The following is a 10,637-nucleotide window of genomic DNA, read 5'->3' as shown; positions in this document are numbered from 1 at the left end:
TTCAGCTTTTTAATTTGTCCAATTACTTTTGAGCCCTTGAAATGAAGTGATTGTGTAAAAAAAGGCTTTAGTTCCTCACATTTGTATGCAATCTTTTTGTTCAACCCACTGAATTAAAGCTGAATGTCTGCAGTTCAACTGTACAGAACCAAAATTAGAAAAAAGTTGTCTCTGTTCAAATATTTATGGACCTAACTGTATGTAAAGCTTATGTTTCCCTGCCATTCCCAGCAGCTCTGCCACCTGACATTACACCGGCTCTTACACTGCTCTGCTAGTGTGCTAACAAGAGACAGCGCTGCACTGTAAGCTGTACATATATTGGGTTGCAGCAAAATTTTATAATATGTTACTGGGCCCTGCTGTCAGAAAGTTTGGGGACCACTGAGATAGAATATTCCACCTTAATCAGAATTAAGCTTTAACTCCAGGATAAAAATGCTGTCAAGTTTTTATGTGTGGACTGTGTACTGATTGTGGAGATCTCACTTTGCTTTCTGTCAGAGACTGCAACCAAATACTTAGAACTGGACAGAACATCCTTCAGGATAGTATTACTGTTTGTGTTCCTGTACCAGTGAAAGCCACTTCCCTTATTTTGTGTCAGTAGGTGAGATGAAATGGAACACAATGGGAGTGCAAAGAGAAATATAAACAATGTGCAGTTTGGAAAGCACCAAAAAGCAAGGCATATAAAGTCCACATTCATTTTAATTCTATCCACTCAATTTAAAATATAATAAAAATATGGTTAAAATATATTTAGTCTTTCTCATTGTTTTTACCATGGGGGGACCTTGAAATACCATTAGGCTTACCCCCTTCTAATCCAAATCATGCGCTCCATTGTTATCGGTGACACTGCTCTCTCTTGCATTGCTTCCTATCTGTCTGACCGCTCCTTTTAAGTCTCCTACCAGTTGGTGTTCCCCAAAGGTCTGTCCTTGGACCAGTTCTCTTCTTTCTGTACACCTCCCCACTTGACAAACCCTCATTTGGTTTACAGTACCATCTGTATGCTGATGATGCTCAAATCTATCTGTCCACCCCTGACTTGTTTCCCTCCGTCTTGTATAAGGTCTCATGCTGCTTGTTGGTCATATCATCATGGATGTCTGACCGATTCCTGAAACTCAACCTGGATAAAACTGAACTCATCGCCCTCCCCCCGCTTACATTCCAAATCACCCCCTGACATATTCCTAACTGTTAACAACACAGTCATTTATCCCTCCCCTCAGGCACGTTGTCTTGGGGTCGTCTTCGATTCTGTCCTCTCATTTACCCCTCATATTCAGAACATTTCCAGGTCCTGTCACTTTCACCTGCGCAACATTTCCAAAATCTGCCCCTACCTGTCCCCAGAGACCCCCAAACTCCTTGTACACGCTCTTATCATCTCCCGTCTGGACTACTGTAACATCCTTCTCTCGGGTATTCCACTAACCCGACTCTCTCCTCTACAATCTATTATAAATACTGCAGCCAGACTTATGCATCCTTTACACCTACCTACCCATCTACCTACCCCATACACAGCCTACCCACCACTCTTCTTTTGCTGCCTCTCATTGTAGTTCTCTTCATTGGCTTGCATTTATCCTTAGAATCAAATTCAAGCTCCTGTGCTTTGCCTTTAAACCCTCCACAGTTCTTGTACCAATCACCTTTTTGACCTGATAGAAAAACTATCCGTTCTTTTCGCTCCTCCAATGACCTAATGACTTCCTCACTCACAACCTCATCACACAGCTTGAAGACTTTTCTAGAGCTGCCCCGACACCTCTGGGAAAACCACAGAACCCTGGTTAAAAAACACAGATCTAGAGCAATCATACTAATTACCCCTCAGAATTATTTTTCAGCAAAACTAAACTCTTGTTTTTTTTTGTTTTTTTTTTTTACCTTTAACCGTGTTGCTGGTCCCCTGCAGCTTGCAGTAATGGCTGCATGTGTCTTCTAGGGATGAGTTTTCTGATAGTGACAATGGCAAATAATTCCAACTCATTAAACATCAGCACATCAGCTTACAGTTTCCTTTAGAAGCCTACATGACAAAGTGACAAGGCAGGAGAAGCAATTAGACGGAAGTGGCTGAACAAAGATCATCATGCTAGGACCAATAGGTGGTATTTTATTAAAAGATGTAAATTTAGAAAGAGTATAAATATCTTTTGAAATGATGTTAAACACTTATAGGGGAATTTATTTTCGTAATTGGGTTTACATTTGCTTTAAAGATTTTTGTTCTTCGATATAATACATTGCCATTTTTTTTTTTACTTTTTTTTTTTTAGGGCTTACATGACGATGAACTTGAAGTGGTCAGTGTTATACCTCATGGATGGCAGCCCGATGAGCCTGTCCGACCGGGTCCTTTCCTCCTCGTACCATCAACATGGGTGACTTTTCTGGCACGCCAATACCGATTTGTAATTGAGTTGGATCTCAGTCCTTCTACAGGAATAGTGGTAATGAACTAAAGATTGTCCATGTATTTTACATTAACTGTGTTCATAAAAACACATAACAAAGTGTTTCTTGTCTACCATGTATCATCCTGACTGTACAGCCTCCCCTTCAGTCTTGCAAAGTTGTGCAGGCTCCTCTCGTGTACTGAAATTACTTGCTTTGATTTGATTGTGAGCTTCTTACAATGTGCATTAGAAACAATATGCAAGGAGTCAGAGAGCGCTCACCTAATTTCCTGGCTGCAGGACATCTAGCATCAATAAGCACCATTTTCACCAACCTGACTGTCCATGGCCCACTGCTTTCATCCATTGGAATCTCTGGCGGTAAAGACTGAATGGGAGAGCAGAGCCTCCTATGATGCCTATGTCACGTATCCCAGGAGGTTTTGATTGTACATGCCCAGAAAAGGCTTTTCCTGGCACTGAAAAAAAGTGCTAATCTTGCAGATGGGCAATGAGTTACAGCAGGCTGTCACCCGATCAGGCGCCTGTGCAGTGCAAGATCAGGTGACGTAGCCAACTGAAGGAAGAAGAAGATGGTGGCATCCAGCGCTTGCTCCTTTTCAGGATAAAGGAGGATTCCAGGACAGTGCAGGACCTAGTCGAGGCTAGGTATGGGAGGAATGGGCCCTTGTGATTGGGCAAAGCCTTTTTTTTTTATTTTTAGTACAGTTCTGTTTACATGACCTGCCCACAACTAAGCATTAAACCCCCAGCAGCCTTCCATGGGTCCTTGTCCCAAGTATCCCCAGACCTCCAGAGACAGCCCCAATATTAGTAGTGTAATGCACAGGCAAACCAGGATTTTGAAGACTTGTGGAGTTTTATATTTTTGTCTTGTGTATATATTTTTTTTAAATTGTTGTTACATAAATCATAAGACATAAGTCCATCAAGTTTAACCAATAGGGAAATAAACATATCCCAGATATAAAACCCAGAGCAAGGCAAAAAAAAAAACCTCCTGGAACATTTTCTCCCAACAGGGGAAAAAAAAAACCCTACCAATTTCCAAAGGCATTAAATTTTTCCTTGGTCAGCCGTTCTCTGTTACCTTAATTTAAAACCTTTAACCCCCGGTTTAATCATGGCCTTTTAAAAACCTTCAAGCTTTTCTTTAAACCAATTATAAGACTTTCTGAAACAACTTTCCTGAGGAAGCCGTTTCCACTTTTCCCCGACCTTTCCGTGGAAGAGCCCCTTCCTTACCGCCTTAAATTCTTTTCCCCACGGCCCAAAGACGCCCCCTTTGGGCTTGTAAAGAACCTTTAAGTAAATTTCCAAGACCTTCGGACAAACTGTGTTCCTTTAAAATGACTGAATTTCCAAATGGAATTGTTTTTTTTATACATTTCAGTAGAAATGCCTTCTTTGGCTGGAGCAGATGGGAAGTTATTATTTAGTTTGCAGCCTCATCTGTCTGCCGCTAGGATAACATCATATTGTATTTAATGGCATTGGGTAGTGTAAATGTTCTGGTTAAAGGGTGGACATTTGGGGAGGCGGTAGAATTCGAGTAAGGGAGTTTGTAGAAAGTGAAATCCCCTGGAGGTATTTGTTGACATGCCAGATAAAATTTTCCACAATAATTTTCTAAAAACAACTGAAGTATTTCAGGGGGAGCAAGGAGTCACCTTTATCAGGGTTTAAAGCTGCTGGTCTTGAAAAACAGGTTAGATCACAAGAGTTTGTAAATCCAGGATGCACAACAATCAGCACATCCTTCCACCTGCTTCTGTCAATAACATGTAGAAATGCCTTCAGCACCACCCCATTAAGCTTCTTCTTAAACAATAAAACTCTACATAGGCAGTAGGCACCTTTTACCTAGTTTTTGTTGATTTTTCTTCTTCACATGTGTCATACCTGTGCTTAACACTTAGAGAGTGGAACCTGTAGATACCTTGAGCACAGGCACAGAATGTCATAGAGATGTCATGATGTGCTCTGGGAACTGAAAACAAATAAATCAATGCATAACCATCTAAAATAAATATTAAATAATCAAGTATAATAAATAAATAACCAAGAAAAGTGAGATGACTATTAAAGGTAAAGTTAAAGTATAACTGCAGCTAAAATGCAAGATCCTGTTTTCGTGTGTGTGTGTGTGTTTAAGGGGAGCTTAGGAAAAACCTGTATAAAAACACTGGTAGGTGGAAAAAGTTAGACAGTTTATTACCTTCTTCCGGATTTTGCTCACAGAGATTGAATAAGGTAATGTCATCCTTTTTTATAAGGATATCTGAAATGTGTTTGAAATCACAAGGAGAGGTTGCTCCTAGCACTGTACTGCGGCATCTTCTCTTCAGATTTGGAGTACTCCCATATTCTGAGGATTTTGTTTGGTAGGAGGATATCATTAACCCCTGCACCAGCACAGAAGTTTAGGATAGATGCGTATAGTGTCTATCTACATTGCCTTTAGATATTTATAAATATATATTTTTATCAACATATTTCTAGTAAAGGATGAGGAGCCAATTTAAAAAAGGATATTGCAAAGTGTGCAAGTTCTACTTTACTAAAACAATTTTCTCTGAAGGTTTAAAAATACTTTAATATTGTACATTTTTTTAAGATATAATGCCTTAAACAACGTGTTTGTAAATTCCAGATCAGCAACATAGTGGATTATTTCTTTCTCTGCCTGATATTTTGTTCTTGCTTTCTTTTCAGTTCTCTTTCTGATGATTTGTCTCTTCCCCTAAATGCAGGATGACTCCACAGAAGAAATCATCTTTGATGAAATCTTCCATTCTCTATCGCGATGCCTACTCGGGCTTCTCAGGCCGTTCGTCATCCCTGGATCCAATGTGGTTTTCCAACCAGAGATCTATGTCACAATTCAGGCCTATTCTTCTATTATCGGTCTGCAAAGTCATCAGGTAACCACTTCAGACACTGAAATTGTCTGTTTTTTTTTATCTTTTTGCTGCACATACATGGGAATTGTATTTCCTTAACCCCACAGCTTCTGTAAAGCAGGCTTTGTTTTCTCTGCTCCTACTGCAGGTTTTGGTCCAGGGTTGTCGCCTGGAGGAACAGAAACTTCCAGCCTTTCTCCAGCTCGTCCACTTACAGTTGGGCGCCTTTGAGAATAAGATTGCCGAGATGCTTCAACAGCAGTATCGACCTCACACTCAGGTGGGCATGAAACCAAACAACAACAAAAAATCTTTAAGGCATTTACTGGTGGTTAGAGAAAGCCAACAAAATATAGGCAACAGTATGCAATGTATGTGATAAGACTTGCAGAGACAGATTCTCTTTGAAGAGCAACTCCTCCACCTGATTATAGAGTACCTTTTGCTCAATTTCCTGCCACACTGACACAGACCTTATCTTAATCTGTGATGGAGCGATACAGCAGAAAGGCAGGTAATTATTAGTGGGTGTGATGACTGAATTGGCAAAGAGAAAGAGTCTAATAGAGCTGTAAGAGATCTAAAATAAATGCATACAAGAGTCTGTTGAATGTGTGGCAACACTAAACTTGATTTGATTTGGCACATAGTAGTCTATAGTTTAGAAGTCCAGCTTTGGGGCTATCTGATGAATGATCTGAATTATTAATATTATTAATAAACAGGATTTAAATAGCACCAACATATTACGCAGCACTGTACAATTAAATAGGGGTTGCAAATGACCGACAGATACAGACAGTGATAGAAGAGGAGTGGACCCTGCCCCGAAGAGCTTACAATCTAGTAGGTGGGGGAATATACACACAATAGATAGGGAGATATGTAATGGTGGGAAGTAGTGATGGTTTCAAAAGACAAAAGAAGATGGGTAGGCAAGTTTGAAAAAATGGGTTTGAGTGCTCTTTTAAATGAGCAGAAAGTAGGAGCAAGCCGAATAGGACGAGGAACACCATTCCAGAGAGTTGGGGCAGCTCTATCGAAGTCTTGTATCCGTGCCTGTGATGAGGTTATGAGTGAGGAAGTCATTAGTAGGTCATTGGAGGAGCGGAGAGCGGCTGGGGGAGTATTTTTTTACCAGGTCAGAAATGTAGGTGGGTCAATAACTGTGTAGGGATTTGAAGGCAAAGCACAGGAGCTTGAATTTGATTCTAAAGTGAAATGGAAGCCAATGGAGAGAACTACAAAGAGATGTAGCGGAAGAGGAGCGGAGGAAAGGATGGATGAGTCTGGCTGCAGCATTCATAATAGACTGTAGAGGAGAGAGTCGGGTTAGTGGAATACCAGAGAGGAGGAGGTTACAGTAGTCCAGACAAGAGATAAGAGCATGTACAAGGAGTTTGGTGGTCTCAGGGGACAGGTAGGGGCGGATTTTGGAGATGTTGCGTAGATGAAAGTGACAGGACCTGGAAATGTTCTGAATATGGGGGGTAAATGAGAGGGCAGAGTCAAAGGTGACGCCAAGACGACATGCATGAGCGGAAGGAGAATTAACGGTGTTAACAGTTAGAAATATGTCAGGGGGGGATTTGGAATTAGAGGACGGGAAGATGATAAGTTCTGTTTTATCCAGGTTGAGTTTCAGGAATCGGTCAGACATCCATGATGAGATGGCTGACAGGCAGCATGAGACCTTATCCAAGACTGAGGGAGACAGGTCAGGACAGATAGATTTGAGTGTCATCAGCATACAGATGTAAGCCAAAGGAGGATATGAGACTACCGAGAGAGGAGGTGTACAGAGAAAAGAGAACCGGTCCAAGGACTGACCCTTGGGGAACACCAACAGGGAGGAGAGTGGGCGAGGAGGAGTTACCATTGAAAGAAACTTGAAAGGAGCGGTCAGACAGATAGGAAGCAAACCAAGAGAGAGCAGTGTCACAGATACCAAAAGAGCCATGATTTGTATTAGAAGGGGGTGACCAACATTGTCAAAATCAGAGGAAAGATCAAGAAGGAGCAGGGAAAAGTTGCCTTGAGACTTAGCTCTGATGAGGTCATTGGCCACTTTAGTAAGGACTGTTTAATGAGCAGCTCGAAAGCCAGACTGGAGAGAGTCAAGGAGAGAGTTGGTGCTCAGACGTTGAAGAAGTTTGGAGACATATGGGAGAAGGGAGGTAGGACAGTAGTTAGAGGGTAGGGAGGGGTCCAGTGAGGGTTTCTTTAGGATAGGGAGAATTATGGCATTTTTGAACGCTGAGGGGTAATTACCAGTAGAAAGGGAGAGGTTGAATAGTTTGGGTAGGGGCAGGGGCCAGGGTGGAGTGATCGTCCTGCAATGGTCTGCCCCTGGAGCTACCAGGAGTTCTAGTGTGTGTGATGAGAAGCTCCTGGAGTAAACAGTCATTCACATAAAAACTTTGATTCCAAACTTTTTTATAATTGGTAGGAAATCTACAGACAACAACTTTTGTGTTGTGTCGTGTTAATACAATGTTTCTCAACCAGGGTTCCATGGATCCCTAGGGTTCGCCCCCAGGTTCCTAGAGGCTCCAGGAACAATGAGCAGTTTGTTAATCTCAAGTCAGTTTAACAGATACCAATGATCTTTTTGGCAATCTGTAAGGGTGGCAGCTTTTCTAATGACCAGCAATGTAGGAGTTATTTCAAGGGTCCCCCCATTTGAAAAAACGTCTAGAAACACTGGTCTAATAGAATAATAGTCTAATAGTCCAAAGAAGGGGCATCCTAAATCCACCAAAATACATTGGCTGTGCCATTTACAAGTAAAGTCTGGAACAAAACCTCTCAGTGGGCTGGCTTCAAAGAAAAATTCTGGACATATCAAAATTCATTTGATTGGTGGGGTGTCAGTTTAGAGAAATTGGCATAACTTGGAAACCTACATGTGCATCCAGACCATTGGAACAATTGGAACACAAACATCATAATGTTTAGCCTCCATGAATGAAAGAACTAAAATCCAATGAAAGAAAAGGGCATTTTAGAACAAACCGCTAATAATTTTGACATATGTATAAACTGTTCTGATTTTTTCTCACCAGGACTGCCTACCTCAATATGCAAACCAACAGCCAGGCAAAAAGATTTCTATGGTAACGGCTGATATTGGGCTTGTTAGTATGATCCGACAGGGAATCCTGGCCTTACAGCTACTACCGGCCAACTCCAGTGCAGGTGGGCCAAGTCTTTTCTTTGTGGTGAATTTATGTATAGTTTTAAAGGGTTCAGTGTACATTTTTTATCTGGAAGTCTGGAGAAGCTAGATCTCTTTCTGTAAATTGTGCAGGCATCATTGTAATCACAGACGGCGTCACCAGCGTTCCTGATATCGCCGTGTGTGAAACGTTGCTGAATCAGCTGCGCAGTGGCACCATTGCTTGCTCCTTTGTGCAGGTAAATTTAAATGCTTTCATTATCTTTAGTTGCATTAAGTTGGCCAGTCTCTTTCATTGCTTCCTCATTTTACTCATCCTTTTACAGGTTGGCGGGGTATATTCTTATGACTGCAGTTTTGGCTACGTCCCAAACGTAGAGCTGATGAAGTTTATTGGCATGGCGACCTTAGGATCTTACCTTTCTTCTTGTCCTGAACTAGAGACTGAACAGACGGACATGAATGTCTATCACAAGGCATTTTTACTGTATTCTGTTATGCGTACAGGAGAGGCACTGAATCCAGAGTACTATTGTGGTAAGAGACTCTTCAAATGCTGATTCTCAGATCTGTTCTCTTTTGCAAGGGTGTTGTGTAGTGTTAGTTGTATTTAAACATGATTCATAATTTCCTAAATTAAACACTACAGGGCAGATACAGCTAACCCTGGATGCCACCAAATTTAGTCTGCACTGCAGTATGCATTTGACATGCCATTTGTACATTGTAAACTGAAGTGTGGAAACTTTGGTGTTCATTGGAGTTACCTCTACTTATTGCTGCAAAAAGACTTTGTGGTGGCAAGACAGGTGGGCCACATGACCCAGTTTTTTTATGCATTCATTCATTTGAGTGGTGCTTTGTTTGCTTCAAAATCTCAAAACAAACATATTATGATCACATTTACTTCCATGCTTTGTGAGCTGTGTGTATGTATTCTTCATTTTTTTATGTATTATTTTTATTTGGCAGGATCACAGCACAAATTATTTAATGAGCACCTGGTATCAGCCAGCAGTAACCCAGCGCTCGCCATGCGTCGAAGAAAGCATGCAGAGAAGGAAGTGCATGCAGACATTATCAGTGTGGTCTCTGTGCGACTTAGGGAAGGATACAGCATCCGGGAAATTCGCATTACCAAAGGTGATTTACCAAAGACTGTATTTGTTTAACCCTTAAAAAAACATGATTTCCTCCTGTGTTTAGATTTTCTTTTCTTCTGTGAGCCCAACTCTGCACTCATTCTCCTGTCCTCCAGTTTGTCCACGACCTAGCATGTTCTCTAGGTCGAAAGCCATACATATAAAGGCAGTACCCTACCTCTGCTTTCTAAGAGCCTGCTTTGGTGATGCTCTTAAACCTAATTCAACACATATATTGTTTATCCTTTAGGTTTGTTGGAGGTAAAACTTGTTCTTCTGTGGAAGCACAACATGCGTGTTGAGTATCTAGCAGTGGCCCCATGGCCCCTGGACCCCACCAAGCGCAGCACAAGGGTAGAGGTAGTCATGGAAGGAAGCTACGATATACTTCACGATATCAGCTGCACGTTGAAGAAGCCCATCACCAGCATGTACAGAACCAGCGTCATCCGGCGATTCTGGAACACTCTGCAGAGGTACAGACCCATACTTTGATATGTTGAAGAGAGTGGTTTACTCTAAGGGGTTTGGTTTGTTTTGTTTTTCTTATTAAGCTTTTTAGGTTATCCCACAATATGATCTGCATTTCATGACTCAATAATGAATTAATGGAACCTGTGGTCTGTGATGGAGGTTATTTTAAAATAGAAAACGCCATTGCTACAGGAGAGACCAGTTTGCAGCACATTTTCCAGTTAACACAAAATGTCTATTTAAATAGTTTTAGAATCTTTGGATAAAGTTTTTCCTGCATACATATGCATACATGCAAATCGCACTGCCATGCCAAAGCAAATCTGAAAAGCATGATCTCCAGCTCTAAACTGTTTGAGCTTCCAGCTTGAAACAAATAAAGCAATACATTGAGGCTTCAATCCAGGTTACCTGGAGTGTCTTCAGAATGTCTAGCTGATGGCAACTCCATCCTAATAACCCTTGCTATCCATAGAGGCAGGCACCTATTCATTGATTGAAT

The 10,637-nt window shown here is 41.3% G+C and overlaps 1 protein-coding gene across 1 annotated transcript in view; it reads left to right on the top strand.

The window, feature by feature from the left end:
* The window catches only part of SZT2 (SZT2 subunit of KICSTOR complex), a 117,140-nt gene that overhangs the window by 17,289 nt on the left and 89,214 nt on the right, over nucleotides 1–10,637 (top strand). The window contains exons 3-10 of the mRNA XM_072420651.1: nucleotides 2,298–2,471; nucleotides 5,192–5,362; nucleotides 5,490–5,621; nucleotides 8,407–8,539; nucleotides 8,652–8,758; nucleotides 8,846–9,056; nucleotides 9,492–9,662; nucleotides 9,912–10,137. Of these exons, the coding sequence (XP_072276752.1) occupies nucleotides 2,298–2,471; nucleotides 5,192–5,362; nucleotides 5,490–5,621; nucleotides 8,407–8,539; nucleotides 8,652–8,758; nucleotides 8,846–9,056; nucleotides 9,492–9,662; nucleotides 9,912–10,137 (1,325 nt within the window). The remainder of the gene's footprint in view (nucleotides 1–2,297; nucleotides 2,472–5,191; nucleotides 5,363–5,489; nucleotides 5,622–8,406; nucleotides 8,540–8,651; nucleotides 8,759–8,845; nucleotides 9,057–9,491; nucleotides 9,663–9,911; nucleotides 10,138–10,637) is intronic.

The sequence above is a fragment of the Pyxicephalus adspersus genome, chromosome 8, assembly GCF_032062135.1.
Source record: "Pyxicephalus adspersus chromosome 8, UCB_Pads_2.0, whole genome shotgun sequence".
Classification (NCBI taxonomy): domain Eukaryota; kingdom Metazoa; phylum Chordata; class Amphibia; order Anura; family Pyxicephalidae; genus Pyxicephalus; species Pyxicephalus adspersus.
The sequence above is the reverse complement of the archived record's forward strand: the minus strand, read 5'-3'. Positions and strand labels throughout refer to the sequence as shown.